Source organism: Balaenoptera acutorostrata, chromosome 12, assembly GCF_949987535.1.
Source record: "Balaenoptera acutorostrata chromosome 12, mBalAcu1.1, whole genome shotgun sequence".
In the NCBI taxonomy this organism is placed as follows: domain Eukaryota; kingdom Metazoa; phylum Chordata; class Mammalia; order Artiodactyla; family Balaenopteridae; genus Balaenoptera; species Balaenoptera acutorostrata.
The window spans coordinates 40,333,036-40,354,703 of record NC_080075.1 but is presented as its reverse complement, the minus strand read 5'-3'; the positions used below and the strand labels follow the sequence as shown (position 1 = coordinate 40,354,703).

The window sequence follows — 21,668 nt, the reverse complement described above, 5'->3', positions numbered from 1 at the left end:
TTATAGATAATTGGGAAATGTTTAGAATACTGCCTGTGGTGCTTTTCCTGATGGTCGCAATTGATGTCTGTCAATCAAGTTGTCAGGACTCATGAGGAAGAAAATGACTTTAATTTTCCTAAAACATGTAAAATAACAAACAGGCCCAAACATGCACACCAACTGAGCCATTCTCTCAAGTAAATATTTTGAGGTACCTATACTATAAAGCATAGTTCTGTGAAAACTGAAGAGGTTTTAATATCACAATTTATTTTTCATTTTCTTTCTTACTTATTCCATAACATTTATTAAACTACAGGCAGAATACAAGGATTAAATTCAAAGGTAGAAATGCACTGTAACATGTATATGCAAAAGACTGATTCCTTCTGAATTGTTACATAATTTCCTAAACTTTCTTTTTAGAAAAACTTTGAGTTATGATCCTATATCTGGGTTGTTACAAAGACGAGACATTTTATATCCCAAAGCAAGAATATAACTAGAGGGTCCTCAGTTTTTCCAAGAATATATCTAAATGTTTAGCCATATTTTTAACGCTTCCTAGCAACACAATGCTGTTTTCAAGGGTTAGTTCAGGGTAGTAATAATTAATTGTAAATTGAGAAACAGCTTTGATTCTTCAAAACTAGAAAAACCTGATGTGCCACAGTCATTTAAAGGCTAACAAGAGTAATACAATGCAGCCTCACATTCTAAACTAGGTTGTACTACTCAAAACGTTTCCTTCTTTCCAAAATGGATGAAGTGAAAATGAAGTCACGCTTCTCATTATGAAAATCAATCTCAATTGGGCGTTTTAAAAATGTTTCTATGTTTCTAGACTTAAGTAGCACTTACTTACATTTTATACCAGGCAATCTAGGAGTTAGTTCTTTTGGGATATCTACCTGTACTTTATCTTCACAAATCACTGCAATTACATGACCACTGGAAAGAGGGGTTGATAGAAATAATAAAGCTCCAGATGAATTATTATTTCTTTTTTTTTTTTTTTTAATTTATTTATTTATTTATGGCTGTGTCGGGTTTTGGTTTCTGTGCGAGGGCTTTCTCTAGTTGCGGCAAGCGGGGGCCACTCTTCATCGCGGTGCGCAGGCCTCTTCACTATCACGGCCTCTCTTGTTGCGGAGCACAGGCTCCAGACGCGCAGGCTCAGTAGTTGTGGCTCACGGGCCTAGTTGCTCCGCGGCATGTGGGATCTTCCTAGACCAGGGCTCGAACCCGTGTCCCCTGCATTAGCAGGCAGATTCTCAACCACTGTGCCACCAGGGAAGCCCTATTATTTCTTTATACCCTAGTTCTTTATCACAAAAGTCAATTCTAAGTTTTTTTGTTTGTTTGTTTTAACTCTCATTTTCGCTTGTTTTCTTTACTGGAGAAGAACATTTCAATTGTTATTAACTAATAAATATGTTTTACTCTTGGATCTACCAAACTTTTACAAATTTCCAGCGTGGAATGTTGTTCTGTTCATGTGGCATAATGTCAGTGGCATAATGTCAGTAACATAATGTACCCTCCAACAGCAACAAAAAGCCATTAAAATTTTGCTTGTTTTTTTAAAATGGTAACTGAATTGTGTTTTATTTTTAACTCTTTTTTGAAGTGTAATTGCCATATAACAGTACCTCAGTCTCAAGTGTACAACATGATTTGATATTTGTATACATTGTGAAATGCTCACCACAGTAAGTCTAGTTAACATCTGTTATTTTGCTGTTTTTGCTGTTTTTAAAATGTAATGATGTTTTAAGTTTCTTTAAAAAAATTAAAATGTATGGATTGTCTGAACTCTTCAATATATCTTCTGTTTTTCTTTCCTCTGAAGGCATATGATGGATTTGCCAGCATAGGAATTTCCCGGTTATTGGAACCTTCTGATATGGTTTTATTAGCAATTCCTGACAAACTGACTGTTATGACCTATCTCTATCAAATTAGGGCACATTTCAGTGGGCAAGAATTAAATGTTGTTCAAATAGAAGAAAACAGCAGTAAAAGCACATATAAAGTTGGAAACTATGAAACAGATACAAATAGTTCTGTTGATCAGGAAAAATTCTATGCAGAGCTTAGTGATCTGAAACGGGAGCCTCAACTGCAGCAGCCTACCAGCGGAGCAGTAGACTTCTTATCCCAGGACGACTCTGTATTTGTAAATGATAGTGGGGTTGGAGAGTCAGAAAGTGAACACCAGACTCCTGATGATCATCTCAGTCCAAGCACAGCCTCCCCTTACTGTCGCAGGACTAAAAGTGACACAGAACCCCAAAAGTCCCAGCAGAGCTCTGGAAGGACTTCAGGATCCGATGACCCTGGAATATGTTACAGTACAGATTCAAACCACGCACAAGTTTTGTTAGGCAAGAAGAGACTATTGAAAACTGAGACTTTAGAATTAAGTGACTTATACAGTAGTGATAAGAAGAAGGATGTATCTCCACCCTTTATTTGTGAGGAGACCGATGAGCAAAAGCTTCAGGATCTAGACATCAGTAGTAACTTGGAGCAAGAAAAATTAGAGAATTCCAGACCCTTAGAATGCAGATCAGATCCTGAATCACCTGTCAAAAAACCAAGTTTATCTCCCACTTCTAAACTTGGATATTCGTACAATAGAGATGCAGACCTTGCCAAGAAAAAACGTACTTCCCTGAGGCAGACAGAGTCTGATTCAGATGCTGATAGAACCACCTTAAATCATGCAAATCATTCTGCAAAAACAGTCCAGGTAAGTGAGTTAGAATGATGAATACATATATGTAGTAAATAGTTACTCTTTTTTGTTGTTTCTTTTTGTATTCACAGAATACTTTACAAATGATTAAAGGTGAAGTACAATTTCCCATTTTAGAAAAATCTGAAATATACCTGCTCTTCATTTAAAGTTTATAATATTTTAAGCCTATAAAGAAATCCCAATTTCAAGATTGAAGAATAAAGAATGTCAACTTTTCAAACCAAAATGTTACTAACCTATAAAAATATTTTACAGAATAAGTCAAAGCTATTTCAGTATTCCATTTTGTAAGCATATCATTCTGGAAATGTATAATGCCAAATTAAAATATTTCCCATTTACAGCATTTTCTTCAAATATTTTAGTTGCCTTGCAATTGGTAATTTTAGTCCCATCATTATTTGTGGTTAAAAATCCCAGTAACGTCGAAATTTCTCCCCATGTGGGGAATATGGCATGGATTTAATTGAATCTATGGCGCCATCAGTGATAAGATATACCATTATTTTATGTATCACAAAGAATGAAAAACACTGCCAATAAATTATGATACATGGTTTTCTTATCACATAGAATTTTTATTTTATACCTAGTGAAAGAGTTCTTTTAGACTTACTTAGGCATGGATTTTTTAATCATATAATGCTCTTATGTATACATAAAAAGGAATTTTTTTAGCAAAATAAATTGGTTAAGGTATAATCAATTTAGAATTAGAATTTAGACTCTAACTCTTATGAATCACTTTGTGATATAGAGTTGTCGGTGTTCCTGTTTTTCCACATAGTATTGTCCTCTGTGCCATCAAAAGCCTGATGTTACAACAGTGCTTCTCAAAGTATGATCTGGGGACCTCTCAGGCTCTCCAAGACTCTTTCAGAGAGCCCCCAAAGTTGAAACTATTTTCATAATAATACTAGAACTTGATTTACCTTTTGCACTTTCATTCTGTCACAAGTGTACAATAGTGTTTTCTGGAGGCTACATGGTTTGTGATATCTCAAGAGACTGAATACAGAAGTAGATATGAGTATCTAACTGCCTTCGATTAAGGCAGATATTAAAGATTGATTTGCAAAAAATGTAAAATAATGCCGTTCTCAGTTTTGTTTTTTAGTGTAGTTATTTTTATTAGAATATGTTAACATCTAATGGGTTTATTATAGCTATTTTAAAGGAATGAATAAGTAAATATATTAAAAATTTTTTCCATTTAATTTCCAAAATGACAAATATCTATAGATGTAGCCCACATAAGCTAAAGCTTTTGGGGATCCTCAATTTTTAAGCATATAAAGGGATTCTGAGACCAGAAAGGTTAAGAACCTCTGAATTACAGCATTTCTTCACAGTTGTCTCTCGGATTTTCTTCTCAGTAATACTCACTGATAATGGCACTTTCTATTATTTTTATTTTTATTTTTAATTATTTTTGGCTGTGTTGGGTTTTTGTTGCTGCACGCGGGCTTTCTCTAGTTGTGGCGAGCGGGGCTACTCTTCATTGTGGTGCATGGGCTTCTCATTGCGGTGGCTTCTCCTTGCAGAGCACGGGCTCTAGGCACGTGGGCTTCAGTAGTTGTGACACGTGGGCTCAGTAGTTGTGGCTCACAGGCTCAGTAGTTGTGGTGCATGGCTTAGTTGCCCCGCGGCATGTGGGATCTTCCTGGACCAGGGCTTGAACCCGTGTCCCCTGCATTGACAGGCGGATTCTTAACCATTGTGCCACCAAGGAAGTCCCAATAGCACTTTCTTAACCTTTCTGGTAGGTCCTAACAAAAGATTTTCAGACAATAACCTGGAGTTCTGTTGCATTCTCAAATAGTACTCAAGGGGTTGTTAAATGAAACATCAAAGAATTATAGTCGTGCCACCAGAATTATCAAGCACATGCATATGTAGGTACTGATGACTATGTCTTAACTACCACCTGTATGACAGAGATATAAAATGTCATCAGTTTTGTTTTCAGAGGTATTAAAATGTGCATCTTAGAATCAAAGAAATATAATAGCTAACAAAGCAAGCCCCTGTTCTCCTAATCAGAAATCTCAAATCAAATGTTCTAAGTACCTAAACTTTCAGAGTATCATAGTGTCCCTACAGAGTAAATAATCATTAAACATATAGTGACTGACATTTGCAGAATTTGGTATGCCTAAATTTGAATATCAATACAGATTTTTCTCATAAACCAGATTTTTAAGGTAAAAGTGTTTAGTTAAATCTGGAAATTGATTAGTGTTTAAAAATTAAAAATGCTCTGAACTAGGACTCAGTAAACCTGGATTCTCATCTTGGCTCCAGTAATTACCAGTGTGACATGTTAACTAGCCATTTAAATTCTTTAAATCTTATTTTCTAAGTATGTTAAATGAAATAATCTCTGAGAGCCCTTTAAGCTCTAAAACTCTGTCGTGCTGTGATTCTGTTCAAGTGATTTAAGTGATGTACAGTAAATCCACAGGATGATAGAAGCAGCATCTATTTACAACTCCATATATGTTTATTTGTTGGCAATTGGTTTACGGGTTAGAATTTTGCTTAGGGTGAATTTTAAAAATTTTTGGCAAAAGTGTTCATTGCCTGGTACCGAAAATTGTAGTATAGGTGTTAATACTTGATAAGTTTTTTATTGTAGCTAAATTTTGGAGAGTTAAAAATCTGTTTTTCTTTTGTATACTGTATTTTATTGATTCTAAGACATTTTTTACATTTTAACTTCTCTGAAATCAAGATGTTACTTATAATAATATGTTAGAGTTTAACTGACAGTGTTCTTTCTTAAAAACTCATAAAATAATAGTGAGTCTAATAATTAATAGCATTTGATTAGAGGAAATTTGATAATTTAATGTGACTGTATAGACTTAACAAGTCATAATGTTGCCCATTTGAGTGGCTGATACATGTGATAACCATTATATATCTTACACATATCTCAGACTTTACAACCCATGAGGTGAGTGGTTGGTGCCTATTATATATATATGGGAGAACCAAGATCTACAGAGTTGCCTTAAGGTCATATAATAAATGTTAAAAGTTTGAATTCAAAACCAACCTTGTCTGACTTCAAATTCTGTGCCCCTGAACTTTATGCTCACAATATCTCTTTGGTTTTGGCCATAACAGCACTAAAAATAATTATAGCCCAGATGTAAAATAATCAACAATTACATTAAGTCCCTTAACAATGTTTACCTCATTAGATTCTCCAGGAATTTTTTCCTAAGGAGATAATCAGAACTGTATACAAGAATTTACATATAAAGATGTTCACAAAAACATTATTTATGATAGTAAAAAATTATAAATAGCCTAAATATCCAATAATATAAGACAAGTTAAAGTATGATATGTTCATATTAATAGAATGCTAGGTAGGCAGTTTAAAATCATGTTTTCAAAGAAATATTTAAGGATGTGAGAAAATGCTCATAATATTTAGACTATTAAGTGGAAAAAAGCATGATTCTACAATGATTATCCCTGGGTGCCGGGATTGCTAATTTTTAAAAAATATTTCTTGGGCTTCCCTGGTGGCGCAGTGGTTGAGAGTCTGCCTGCCATGCAGGGGACACGGGTTCGAGCCCTGGTCTGGGAAGATCCCACATGCCGGTGAGCAGCTGGGCCCGTGAGCCACAGTTGCTGAGCCTGCGCGTCTGGAGCCTGTGCTCCGCAACAAGAGAGGCCATGATAGTGAGAGGCCCGCGCACCGTGATGAAGAGTGGCCCCCACTTGCCACAACTAGAGAAAGCCCTCGCACAGAAACGAAGACCCAACACAGCCAAATAAATAAATAAATAAATAAATAAAATTAAAAAAAAAAATTTCTTTTTTAAAAATTGAGTTGTAATTCACGTATTGTATTATTTTCAGGTGTACAACATAATGATTCAATATTTGTATCTATTGCAAAATGTTCACCACAATAAGCCAAGTTAATATCAGTTACCATACATAGTTGCAAAAGTTTTTATTTTCCTTGCGATAAGAACTTTGGAGATCTACTCTCTTAGCAACCTTCAAATATACAATACAGTGTTATTAACTGTATTTACCATGTTGTATGTTATTCCCATGACATACTTATTTTGACCCCTTTACCGATTTAGCCCACCCCCAGCCTCCAGCAAACACGAATCTGTTCTCTGTATCTGTGAGCTTGGTTTCAGGGATTTTTTTTGGGGGGGGGGGTTGTTTTTTAGAGTCCACATATAAGTGAGATCATAGGGTATTTACCTTTCTCTGACTCATTTCTTTTAGCATAATGCCCTCAGGATCCATCTATGTTGTCACAAGTGGCAAGATTTAATCCTTTTTTGTAGGTAGATAATATTACATTGCATGTGGCTATCCAGTTTGCCCAACACCATTTCCCCATTGTATATTTTTTTACTCCTTTGTTGTAAATTAATTGACCATATATGTATGGGTTTGTTTCTGGGCTCTCTGTTCTGTTCCATTGATCTATGTGTCTGTTTTTATGCCAGTATCATACTGGCATATATGTTATAGCTTTGTAATGGTGATATAGTTTGAAATCAAGGAGGGTGATGCTTTTATTTTTCTTCTTTTTACTTTTATATATTTTCTAAAATTTCTATGATGAATATGAATTGCATTTTAATCAGAAAAAAATTTTGTGTTTATGTGCTCTTAAGACCAAAGCAGTTTTTCACTGTCTGTTTAGCTAATTGGAATCCCTAAAGGACTGTATAATCACAGAATTTAGAGCTATTGGGAACTTTTAAGATGATCTACTCTAAGTATTTGAAAAGTTTACAGTGAGTGGGATTTTTTTTTTTAACATCTTTATTGGAGTATAATTGCTTTACAATGGTGTGTTAGTTTCTGCTTTATAACAAAGTGAATCAGCTATACATATACATATATCCCCATATCTCCTCCCTCTTGCGTCTCCCTCCCACCCTCCCTACCCCACCCCTCTAGGTGGTCACAAAGCACCAAGCTGATCTCCCTGTGCTATGCAGCTGCTTCCCAGTGAGTGGGATTTTAAAGATGATCTCCCTTCATTTAAAAGATGAGGAAATTGAGAGATTTTTTAAAATATATTAATAGTTAACATTTATCAGGTGCTCACTACATTACTCTCTTTCACTTAATCTTTACAATATCTTTATGAGAGTTGATCTATTTTTATCCCCATATTATAAATAAGGAAACTGAGGCTTAAAGAGATTGAGTAGCTTGCTCACAAGTTACTCAAGTAATGGAACTAGATCTGTCTGACTTCAGAGTTCTTAAATATCATGTAATGGTTTTAAGTGACCTGTTCAATGTTGCATTGCTTATTATTAGTGGAAGAAGGATTAACAGTCTTGACTGCCAATTCAGTGTTCATTTAATTAATTTTGTCTGTTTTTTGAGAATACGTTGATTTGTAACCAGTTCAAATGCAGTTATGAACTCTGTTCTATTATATCCTATCAGTATGAGCTAAAAATCTTTCATTATCGCTTATACATTTCAATTGTATCTATTAAGTTAAGAATTTTTGTTTAATCCTCTTAAAACCTTGGGTGATGAAAATGTTCTGGAATTAGATAGTGTTGATGGTTCACAAACTTGTGAATATACTAAAACAAAAATCACTGAATTGTACACTTCAAGAAAAATCTTTGCTTAAAATTACAGAAAAAAGTTTAAAATTTGCTGTATCAAAATATAAAGGTCACAAAGAGACCCAAAAATGATGTACTAAATTTTTAAAGTTTTACATTATTACCAAATAAAGTAATAGGTTGCTGTTTATTACCTCTTCCTTGACCATGAATGATAATTATGACTGAACCAAAACTATGCAAAGAAGAGGAATGAAAAGAAATTAAGTATCAAAGTCATAGTCATAGACATCTAAAGTCAGAAGTTGGCTACTTTAGTAGAGAAAAGGAATTTGAACTATACACACTATGAATATTTGTGCTTTGGATTAATGCCACCATTTAAGAGCTGATTTCCATTGATGTTCTACCTGTTTTTCTCCAAAAATATGTTGTAAGATTACAAATTAATCCAAGAAAATACTGTTCCAATTCTGATGTTTAATTGTTGTAAGGAAAGTGAGCCATAGAGAAAAACAGTATTATTTTTCTTTAAATAAAATATGATAGCTTTGAATTTTCTATAAACGTAAATTGTCAAGAATTTAAAGAGTTGCTGCCACAGATAATTAAAATCTTTCAAAATGCAAATTTGGAAGACACCTTGTTATCAATTCTATACAACTATAAAAATAAAACTGCGAACTTGAAAAAATGTCTTTGCCAGATTATACTGTGATTAGCAAATTTGAAGAATGTATATAATATGTGTATGGACCTTATACCTTATGAGACTGTGTTCTAATGAAAATGTAATTAAATTTAACCCAGTTTTAGCCAGTAAAGGTATAGTTCCTTTTAGTCAAGATATATGTATTCATTCCACAGTTTGTAGTCAACATTAATATTTTCTATAGGTAATCTCATAAAACTACAATCTTATTCCTGACCGCTATTATTTTGACAGATTGTATAACTATTGATTCGTTTACAAAAATGGATTACATGGGTTTTTTGGTTTTTTGTTTGTTTGTTTTGGCTTCTAATTCTGTATCTTTGTTTTTAAGCATCGAATGTTATCCAGACAAGAAGAGCTCAAAGAAAGAGCAAGAGTTCTGCTTGAGCAAGCAAGAAGAGATGCAGCTTTAAAGGCAGGGAATAAGCAGAATACCAACGCAGCCACACTGCTCTGCAACAGGCAGCTAAGTGATGTGAGGAACATTGGTTAAAAAAACATACATTGTTCATTGTAATCCTGGGGGTTTAAATAAGAGTAACTTATTTATATTTTTGATAAATTATTTTTCCACAGACTGTATACTGTGGGTGCTTGGTACTTTCGTTGAACTGATAAATCCATACTTGGAGGAGCAGGTTGTAATTATTCCTACACAGCAGTATTAGCTGTTAGAAAAAGTAGGATCCTGGAATATAATTTCCACATATACATGAATAATCTGTTTTTTGTTAATTTACACTTTGTAATTTAGTTGTACTTTGTTTAGGATTATATTTTGTCAACGGAAGTTAATTTTGTTGGAAACATTAGAATATAATAATGATGCCTACAATTTATTGAAATATTGGGTTGGCCAAAAAGTTCATTCGGGTTTTTCCATAAGATGTTATGAAAAACCCAAATGAACTTTTTGGCCAGAGCAATACTTAGCATATATTCCAGGCACTATAATGGATGTTTTGCATAATTTTTATTTTACCTAACCTCATGAAGTAGATATGCAAACTCCTTTTTAGATAAGAAAACTGAGGCTGATAGGTAAGATAATATGTACAAGGTTGTAGTTGATAAATGATGAATTCAGGATTTGAACCCAAGATTTATCAGACTCCAGAGTCAATCCTCTTTCCTATCATATACTGCCATCCCTATGTTAAGCCATATTTTTTTTTTTACATTATATATAAAAATGTATTCAAAATGAATCATAAACCTAAACATAATACCTAAAGAAGTAAAATTTGTAGAAGAAAATATATACCAGAAAATATTTGTGACTCTGGGGTAGACAAAGATTTCTTAGATTAGGCACAAAAAAGCACAAAATATAAAAGAAAGCTGATAAATTGGACTTCACCAAAATCATAAATTTCTGCTCTTTCAAGTACACCATTAAAAAAAGAAATAGTCAAGCCATGTAATGGGAGAAAATATTCACAATACATACATAAGACCAAGGACTTTTATCCAGAATATGAAAAGAACTCTTATAACTAAATAATGAGAAGATAGACTACTTAACTTTAAAAATTGGAAAGGAAGGAAGATTGGGACGGAAGAGTCTCAGGCAAGCTGTCAAGGAGTTTTCAAGCCAAAGTCACACTCCTCTTGATAGAATGGGCTTGCCTCAGTCCCTGTGCTGTGCTCAATCACTGGAGCAAGTAGCCTAGGGAAGCGGGACTCAACGCACTGGTGGTGGAGATAGAGGGGCAGGAGTAGGGGCCGGCTTGGAATTTTGCTCTTCAGTAGGAAATCCAGTGGCACATTTTCACAGCCACCCCTCTTCTGTCTCTACTTTCTGTTCTTCTGCCTTTGCTCTCCCAAGTATCATTTTTCTCTGAGCCTCTATTCCTCCTTTACAAAATCAGAGATATGATCATCAGATCTTAAGCATTCTCCTAACATCTGTTAAGCCATATTTTTATACATATTTTTGTGTAGTGCCTCACAGATAATAATGGACATATAGTAATAGAAGCCTTTAGATTTAGGGGGACGTGAACCTCTTCATGAATCTGAAAATTATGACAACCCTGCCCTATCCCCAATTTTACATATACATAAAACTACATGCTCTTTTTTGTTTTTAATTAAGATTTTATTTTTTTAGAGCAGTTTTAAGTTCACAGGAGAATTGAGGGGAAGGTACAGAGATTTCTCATATACCCTCTCAACCCACACATGCATAGCCTCCCTTCTTAATAACATGCCCTGCCAGGGTGGTGGTACATTTGTTAAAACTGTGAACCTACATTGACACATCATTATTACCCAAAGTCTGTAGTTTACATTATGGTTCACTCTTGGTGTACATTCTATGAGTTTAGACAAATGTATAATGACACGTATCCATCTTTATAATATCATACAGAGTATTTTCACTGCCCTAGGGATTCTTTGTGTTTCACCCATTCATCTCTCCCTTCATCCCCAACCTCTGGGAACCTGATAATTTTATTGTCTTCATAATTTTGCCTTTTCCAGAATGTCATATATTTGGAACCGTAGTATGTTGCCTTTTCTGCTATGGCTTCTTTTCACTTAGTAATATGCATTAAGGTTCCTCCATGTCTTTTCATGATTTGATATCTCATTTCTTTTTAATGCTGAACAATATTTCATTGTCTGGAGGTACCACAGTTTATCCATTCACCTACTGAAATGCATCTTGGTTGCTTCCAAGTTTTGGCAATCATGAATAAAGCTGCTATAGTCATCTACATGAAGGTTTTTACGTGGACTTAAGTTTTCAGCTCCTTTGGGTAAATACCAAGGAACGCGTTTGCTGGACCTTACAGTAAGAGTATGTTTACTTTTGTAAGAAATCACCAAACTCTCTTCCAAAGTAGCTGTACCATTTTTCATTCCCACCAGCAATGAATGAGAATTCTTGTGTTTTACATTCTCGCCAGCATTGGGTGTTGTCAGTGTTCTGGATTTTAGCCATTCTAATAGGTGTGTAGTGGTGTCTCATTGCTTTAATTTGCATTTTGCTGATAATATATGATATGGAGCATCTTTTTATATACTTATATGCCATCTGTAAATCTTCTTTGGAGAGGTGTCTCTTAAGATCATTGGCCCATTTTTTAATCGGGTTGTTTTCTTACTGTTGAGTTTAAAGAGTTCTTTGTTTCTTTTGGATACCAGTCTTTTATCAGATGTATCTTTGCAAATATTTTCTCCCTGACTGTGGCTTGTCTTCTTATTCTCTCTACATTGTCTTTCACAGAGCAGAAGGTTTTTTTTTTTTGCAGTTTTTTTTAAAATTAATTAATTATTTTTTTAAAATTTTTGGCTGTAGTGGGTCTTCGTTGCCATGCGCAGACTTTCTCTAGTTGCGGCGAGTGGAGGCTACTCTTTGTTGCGGTGCGTGGGCTTCTTACTGCGGTGGCTTCTCTTGTTGTGGAGCATGGGCTCTAGGTGCGCAGGCTCAGTAGGTGTGACACATGGGCTCTAGAGCGTAGGCTCAGTAGTTGTGGTGCACGGGCTTAGTTGCTCCGCGGCATGTGGGATCTTCCCGGACCAGGGCTCAAACCTGTGTTCCCTGCATTGGCAGACGGATTCTTAACCATTACGCCACCAGGAAAGCACAGAGCAGAAGTTTTAAATTTTAATGAAATCCAGTTTAACCATTAGTTCTTTCATGGGTCATGCTTTTGGTGTTATATCTAAAAAGATACCATACCATTACCATACTCAAGGTCATTTAGGTTTTCTCCTATGTTATCTTCTAGGAGTTTTACAGTATTGTGTTTTACATTTAGGTCTGTGATCCATTTTGAGTTAAATTTTGTGAAAGGTGTAAGGTCTGTGTCTACATTTATTTTTTTGCATGTGCATGTCCAGTTGTTCCAGCACCGTTTGTTGAAAAGATGATCTTTGCTACATTTTGTTGCTTTTGTCCTATGTCACAGACATTCATTTTGGGGGTGCAAATGTAAGTAGGATTATGTTTTTAATTTCAAATTCCACTTGTTCATTTCTGGTACATAGGAAAGCAATTGACTTTTGCATATTAACCTTGTATCTTACAACCTTGCTATAATTGCTTATTAGTTCCAGGAGAGGTTTGGCTTCTTTTTTTTTTTCCTTCAATTCTTTCAGATTTCCTACATAAGATAATCATGTCATCTATGAACAAAGGCAGTTTTATTTCTTCCTTCCCATGCATACTTTTTTTAATGCCTTTCAGAGAATAACCTCTGAACTTGACCGCTGTTTTTCAGACTTTGTCTTTTTTTTTCTTTCTTTATTATTATTTTGTTTTTCTTTAAGTGAAGTATAGTTGATTTACAATATAATATTAATTTCAGGTGTACAATGTAGTAATTCAATATTTTATAGACTATGCTCCATTTAAAATTATTGTGAAATATTGGCTATATTTCCTGTGCTGTACAATATACAGGCTTCAAGTCTTTACACAGTAATGTGATATAAAATCAGTGTAGTGGGCCACAATAATTTTATTTTTAATGAAAAGGAATAGAATATTTAATTGATATAGAAAATATCAGAATTTATCACACATCATAGTACTTTTGTGTGAGACTTGTTTTAGTTACGTGGGTATGTGTGCTTACTGGATCTTGATATAAGATGTATTTTTAATTGTGGGTCATGATAAAAATCTTTGAGAAATGCTAATCTAGATGGCCATTCTTTCTGAGGAAGAAATTTTGTAGTCTTTATACCAACTCTTTCAGTGCCTAACCATCTATTATATCATCAATTTGTTGGTTCAGTCAGATATTTATTGAGTGTCAGAAATTAGTATTTTTGTAGAGATCGAAAAGACTAAGCTTCGGGGACTTCCCTGGTGGTCCAGTGGTTAGGACTCCATGCTTCCACTGCAGGGGGTGCAGGTTCGAACGCTGGTGAGGGAACTAAGATCCAAAAAAAAAAGAAAAGACAAAGCCTCTTCTCTCATGGAATTTACATTTTGGTGGGAAGAGACTGGTAATAATGAATAAATAAGTTAACTACAGATTGTGAAAACTACATGATATAGTAGAGGATAATTTGAGTCGGTAGGAGTGACTTGAGGAGGGGACATTTGAACTAAGACTTGATGGGAGAGAAGGATCCAGTTAAGTAAAGAGCCACAGAAAGAATATTCTCTTTAAAAAGAAAGTTATTTTGTTGATATTATATTTTATTTGTGATAAACTTTGTTTCATAGTTCTTTCAGGCTCTAAAAATTATGGAAAATTTATAGCTCTATATTTTTCAAGTGTGTTGATTTTAAATTTAGAACACCTGAGATTTAAATGATCTGTCTGCCAAGTAGATCTTAAAAAGCCATTATTTTACCTATGTGTAAAATTTACATATATTAATAATTGTCATCTAATGTTTATTGAGCACTTACCATGTATCAAGCAGGATTCAAAGTGCTTTCTTGTGGATTTTCTTGTTTAATCTCCACAACAATTATATGAGTTAAGTATAATCTCTGTTTTATAGTTGAGAAAACTGACATACAAATTAATGAGTTGCACATGGTCATACAGCCTATAAGTAACAGAGCCAATAATTGAACCTAGACAATTTGACTTCAGAGAGTATGTTTTTTTGTTTTGTTTTGTTTTTTTTATTTTTCCGTGTTTTTTGTTTTGTTTTTAAGGGAACGCTATTTATTTATTTATTTTTGGCTGTGTTGGGTCTTCATTTCTGTGCAAGGGCTTTCTCTAGTTGCAGCGAGCGGGAGCCACTCTTCATCGCGGTGCGTGGGCCTCTCACTGTCGCGGCCTCTCTTGTTGTGGAGCACAGGCTCCAGATGCGCAGGCTCAGTAGTTGTGGCTCACGGTCCTAGGTGCTCCGCGGCATGTGGGATCTTCGCAGACCAGGGCTCGAACCCGTGTCCCCTGCATTGGCAGGCAGATTCTCAACCACTGCGCCACCAGGGAAGCCCCGAGAGTATGTTTTTAAAGCACTGTGTTTTATTTCCTTTTTGTTTATTTTTCTGAAATCCTTGTGAAGTAGGAATAGATATTATTGTTGTATCCATTGTAGAGGTTAAGAAAACGAGTTAGGAAAAGGTGTTTAAATTTGCCTAGGGTTGCAAACAGTGGCAAACTAGGCTTAGAATTCAAGTATCCTGACTTTTAAAGCTGTTTGTTTTTTCATTCAATTTATTCATTTATTACTTTAAACTTTCAACAAATATTTTATTGGTCATCTCTTTTTAAAGCACCAGTAATTTTGCTTGCACTTCTAATTTCCCAAACAAAACTTAAACTTTTAGCTGAATTACATTAGTGTGAATTCAATATCATAAGTTAACTACTAAAACATCGCATATTCTATGTCTGTGACATCTTACTGTATCTGTAAAATATATAACTTGGATTTTAAGAAACATGATGTTAGTGATGTTTCATCGAGTTGGATAATACTGCTGGTAGCATGTTACTTGCCACATCTTTCTGGAAAGCAAGTAAACTTCATCAGGAAATGCTCATTCCATTTTATCCAATAATTCCACTAACAAAGATCAATATGCAGGTTTTCATCACATAGTTATTTATAATAGCAAAAGTTATGGAATGGCAATCACTCAAACTAGGGGAATGATCAAATAAATTACAACAAATATATATACTTGTTATGTAGCTATTGAAAATTATTCAATAATGTTTTGAAAGAACATTGAAAGGACATAGGGAAATGTTCACAGTGTCATTTTGTACAAAAAGAAAGATATAAAATAGCATATGGCATACGAACTCCATTTTGAAAGACTGTGTTTTTATATATGCATTGAAAAGTCCAGGAAGGAAAATAATCAAAATATTAATAATATTTATCCCTAAGGGTAGTATAACATGGCTTACAGAGTTTTTTTCCCTTTATTCTCTCTGTTTTAAAAATATGTCGTGTTTAGATAAATATTTTAAACTAGGGAAATTTTTGGTATCCAAAAAGGATGTTTTTAATAGATTGTTTTCTTAGCATACCCAAACATACTTGACCATAAAGCTGTTTCATTTAAACTAATGTTGTGTTTCAGTATCTCTAAGGGTGTGTGTGTGTGTGTGTGTGGGTGTGTGTGTGTGTGTGTGTGTTTTAAGAAGAGATGTAGAAAGAACTGTTCACTTTTACAGTTGATGGTATTTGTTTGTGCTTAGGTGTGGAATAAATGGCGAATTCAGTACTATCAATTCTGTTCACGTTGAGAAGACATTTGCTTACTTTATTGCATTTGTTTCCCACTTACCCAAAGTTGTACCCTACTGCTTATGAAACTATGCTTCAAACAGTCCCAAAGATAGTTTCCCTACCCTTCCTCTTTCAGGTTATCTTTTGCTACATTATAAAGCACTGAAAACCTATTGGCATAAAATAACCATTTTATTATGCTTACAGATTCTATAAATTAGGCCTTAGGATAGGGCACTGGGGGAATGTTTTATTTCTGTTGCACGTTTTCAGGGGCTGGTTTTCGGCTAGGAACTATGCTGTCAGTTGGAACACCTACATGTGGCCTCTCCATATGGTTTCTGTACTTGGGCTAGTTTGGGCTTCCTCACAGCATGGTGGCTGGGTCTAACAGCAAGTGTCTCAAGAGAGTAAAGTGAGCTCTCTTATGCATTCTTATGATCTAGCTTTAAAAGTCACTTTTGCCATACTGTTGACCTGAGGAGACAGAAAGCTACACCCAGGTTTAAGTAGCAGAGATATAGACCCCGCCACATTGTAAGAAGAACGTGCGGCATGGAAGATATTGTTGTAGCCTCTTCTCAGTTATAGTTTAAGCTCACTTTAAAAACTCTCTTGCACATTCTACTGTTGCTCATTTTTCAGATAAGTCAAGCCGTATATAGATGTGTTGGGAAGGACATCAGTTCCATGACCTAAATAGCACATCCTGGGACTATTGCTCTAGTTTTGACATTTGTTACTCTGTGGGCCTTATAGCTAATATTGAAATGATTTAAGAAAGAAAATGTAAAATATCAGGTAACTCCCGTTTCACAAAAGAAGTTAGACCTTGCCATTGCTTTTCAGATTTTCAGTTTAGTATGCAACTTTATAATCAGGTTGATATCTTTTCCAATGATATGGTAGTTTTCTTAATTTGATCATTTTCTTTATCATTTCTGGTAGCTCTTGTACATACAGGTTTGAGTTATTTAGTAGTACTGTCCATATTTTGGAAAAGTAGTATGGCCAACTTGGCTGACAAAATTAAAAGGGAAAATACCAAATTTCATCTCTGGAGCAACTGAATATGAGTTAAGTGATACTAAAAGTAGAAATTATTTAATCTCTCTAAATCTGTTTTTCCATTTGTGATATGGAGGCAAAGAAAATTTTTTTCTCCTGTGTGACATTCAAATTAATTGGTGTCCACGGTGGAGTGGGTAAGGGAACCATGACTAATGCCATCCCCACTTCAGTGTCAGCATCCCTTTCACTCTGGAGAGATCAAAAGACTTCTGGTAAATAAAAAGCAGGTTTAACTAAGAAAAAAAAAAATCTGGCATCGAATTTAGTGAACTGATTGCTACTATTTTCACTTCCTTATGCTCTTTAATTTGAGCCTTAATTTACCGTGCCCTTATTTTTAAATTCATTGTAAATTATCTTGCCTTTATAATGTATGCTTTGGTACTAAGAGTCTAGTTGCTGGCAGGGAGAGATATATATATACCCGCAGGTACCCACGGCTTTTTGTGTTCTTAGTTTAACTGAGAGTTCCCAAGAGTGAAAAAAAAAAAAAAAAGTTGGTACCCATGAGTGACCCCAAGTCTTGAATAAATGAGTCACTGACCTTAAATCTTCAAGAGTTTACCGAAGAGCTTAGTTACTTACTCTTAGGAGACTGCTGATATAGGACTTCTTCAGCAATTTCTATCTCTTATCCTTCTAAACTTCGTTCCTATACAGCTAATCTAGGACCTTCTGATGAATACCAGGAAGAATGAGTAGAGCTATTTTAATAATTGATGTTAGAGTTCTTAAATAGAAGTATAATTGCATGGGACAAAGTCCGTGTACTCTGTGCAGGTTAACCCCTTTTGAGGTATCTAGTTTGTATCTAGTTCTGGGCTGAGAGAGAACTTACAGAGGATTCAGAGAAGTGTTAAAGGATTGAAAGCAAAGGTCTACTTTAAAGGAAAGACAGGCTTATGAAATATAAAGAGAGAACTGGGAAATAGTTTAAGTAGTAATTTGAGTATATGAAGGCTCAGATTCTTTCTGGTAACTCCCACTTACCCAAGAGAATAAGTTCCAAACTACTCAAAATGGCCTCATATAAAGTTCTTGCAAATCCTGTCCCTTCCCTTTCTAGCCTCATTTCTCACCTCTCTCCCATTTTTCACTCTACAGTCTAACTCAGCTAAGTTGCTTAGAAAGTTCCTGTATCAAGCATTTGCTGTTCTCCCTGAAATGCCTGTCTTCCCTTGTTAGGAAAATAACTTCTTCTGTGAGTACCTCTGTCATGGCTCCTAGCAGCAAAGTTAATTCTCATTCCTGTATCTTTTTCTAATATATTGTACATACTACTACTGCCACATTTATCCCATATAATTGTCTAATTATACATCTCTCTCTCCCTCAACTGTGAGCTATTCAAAGTACAAGAACCTTGTATCCCCAGCACCAAGTATTAATATTAAGTAAATGTTTGTTCAATGAATAAGTGAAGAGAGGGAATAGTGACAGTCTATTTTTCATATCTTCTGAGTGTCAACTAAGAAAAACATGAGCTTAAATATGAAAAATTGGGGTTGCTATAAAGAGTTTCTTGGTAAACAGGGGGAAAAACTGACTCTCTGAGGGTCTTTAGAGCAGAACTGATTATCATTGGTCAGAGAAAGTTAAAGGGTTCCCCTTTCTCAGATCAGTTACAGAGATGACATTTGCCACTTTGGGACTCGAGGTTCCCTGTATCATCCTTTTCTTCCTATTCTTGAATCCTACATTTTGATACCTTCCTTTGTTATGGTGTGTACACACCAAATTCTTACACATACCTACTCTTCGCATACTCTGGGACCTCTCATTAGAGTTCAGCTCCCAGCTCTGCCTTGAATCACATCACTCTAAGCAAACATTCCCTCATATAAATTAGTATAGCTTTAGGCTGGAAGGCTAGGAAACAATTTCTAAGACACTGAAGACGACTCTTGGTAATATTATCTTGTGGATCCTCATGTACAGACTCTACTTAAGTTATCTTCGGGGAATATTTGAGCTGTAATTTCTCTTAAAACGGAACTTACAAACACAGATACTGTAAACCTTATAATTTTTCTTAATTTTTGTCAAGACTACCATTGCGTGTTTTAATCAGAACTTGCTGCAAGTACATAATGAATTTAGATCTTTTCTAGGGAAAGTAGTTTACATTATTCATTTGTATCTCTGTGCCTTTAAACATTTGTTTAACCTGTTTCAGGTGTTTTCTGAAATTAGTTTTCTATAGGAGACAGATTTCATTGCTCTGAGCTCTGTGATTTCTATTTCTTTGCTTCCTATTCCTTTTGAGATTTTCATGTTACATTTTACTAATATAAATTTTAGGTGTGATATTTGTTTTGTTCATTATTTTCCACATATACTTCAAATAATTTTTTTCAAAGTACAACTCAGGGGTTTGACAGGTTCAACAGTCTAGCTATTATATAGCCAAAGGAGCTTCCTTGATTGTGTATTATATTTAAACTTAAACTCTGAGAAAAATGTAATAACTTTTTTCAAGAAAATATTTCCTTTTTTATTATTTTTCTTTATTACTCAACTCTCACACTTTTCCCCCAAGAAATGCATAAATAGAATTTAAGAAGCTAGTCTATTTCAGACTCTTCTGCTTATTACTTTACATTAGAATATAGTTGCTTTTTTAAAAAAATACATTTAATAAACCCATCATGACATTTAGTTATACTCATGTAATTATAATAGATAGCTGAAAGACATGTTTGCATTTGATATGCTAAAGTTTAGGATCAGTACACTCTAAGAATAAGGGGCAACAATCCTGCTACCCACACTCCTTGGAATTGCTATTAGGATATGAAGCACTTTGAACCTATCAGAAGAAGGATGCTATATAGGTTTAATTATACCTTTTTGTTTTTAAGAAAGAAAGATATCTATTTTATAAATAGAAAGTCTAAAAAGAGAATTGGGAATGATTCTTCAACCTAGTTAGTCTAATCACTTAACAGTGAATTTATAAATATGTTTTTCATTTTTTCAATCATAAATTATGTAACATAAGAATATGGTTTGCACATAGTTGTTAGATACCAAGAATATATTTTAAAAGAAAAATCAGCCAAAAAGTCACAACATTATTATAATCCAGACTTGAAGTTTTTTGTCTGATATTTAATCTGCAAACATAGTGAGTGACCCATTACAATTAATTGGCATAGGAGTCCACCCTCACTTAGCAGGATCAAACTGCAAGTTAGCAGCAAGTCCTGAAAGGTTTGTAATATCTGTCTTTAAAGGTTTGCAGTAATATTTGAATCCTCTAAAGAAAACTGTGTATATGGGAAAGGAATTTCAGTTTGGTCAGTCCTTAGTTAACTACAAAGATCAGTAATCAAGAAAAGATACAGGGCTTCCCTGGTGGCGCAGTGGTTGAGAATCTGCCTGCTAGTGCAGGGGACACGGGTTCGAGCCCTGGTCTGGGAGGATCCCACATGCCACGGAGCAGCTGGGCCCGTGAGCCACAATTGCTGAGCCTGCGCGTCTGGAGCCTGTGCCCCGCAGCGGGAGGGGCCGCGATGGAGAAAGGCCCGCGCACCGCGATGAAGAGTGGCCCCCGCTTGCCGCAACTGGAGAAAGCCCTCGCACGAGCCGAAGACCCAATACAGACAAAAATAAATTAATTAATTAATTAAAAAGAAAATCCTTAAAAAAAAAAAAAAAAAAAAGGCAAAGCAGCTTTAAAAAAAAAAAAAAAGAAAAGATACAGTGACTTTTTTTTTTTTTTTTTTTTTTTTTTTTTACTGGTCGTTAGCAGTGAATCCAAAGGGCTTATTTGGTAAGAATGCAAGGCGCTCTCTTTTGCGAATTAAACCTTTAACAGGTATTTTGTTGATATGAAGGGGTGGGACATCAACCTTGTACTTTTGATGTTAATTGGAAAATATTGATTTAAATGGGACTAGTCTGTTGTGCTGATAATTGTAGCAGATTTAGGTAAGATCACTAGATCTTTTCCAGATAATCAAAGAAGCAGTTACCATCCAATTGGTAAAAAACACTAAATATCATCATATCATCTATCTCTGAAAGAAACTTTTCCCATAGTTTTCATATATATATATGTGTCCCAAGTATGTCTCATCGTAAAACTGTATGTAAGATTATGCTTATATGTTTATGAATATCGGCTGTGTTACATTTAAATGGCTAGCCTCTAGGAATCAAGCTTTAAAATTAAGGTCAAGCTAAAATTTTTATTTTTCCTGATTATATATATTATTAGTTCTATTACTAGGAAGAAGTAGGTAACTTTGCACTTGTAATTTTGAAAACATCAGTTATTATAAAAAGAAATCTAAAACCTCTCATAACAGAGAGTAAGAATTTCTCTTATTTACAGATTTTTATTCTCTGTATGAACTGGAATGTCTACACCTAGGGCACA

The 21,668-nt window shown here is 34.7% G+C and overlaps 1 protein-coding gene across 11 annotated transcripts in view; it reads left to right on the top strand.

Moving 5' to 3' along the window:
- The window catches only part of EHBP1 (EH domain binding protein 1), a 343,070-nt gene that overhangs the window by 244,708 nt on the left and 76,694 nt on the right, over nucleotides 1-21,668 (top strand). For 10 of the 11 annotated variants that reach the window (XM_028168400.2, XM_028168401.2, XM_007189715.2 and 7 more), the window contains 2 exons: nucleotides 1,835-2,737; nucleotides 9,378-9,521. In XM_028168400.2, the coding sequence (XP_028024201.1) occupies nucleotides 1,835-2,737; nucleotides 9,378-9,521 (1,047 nt within the window). The remainder of the gene's footprint in view (nucleotides 1-1,834; nucleotides 2,738-9,377; nucleotides 9,522-21,668) is intronic. The other variant, XM_057558222.1, reaches the window with a different exon arrangement.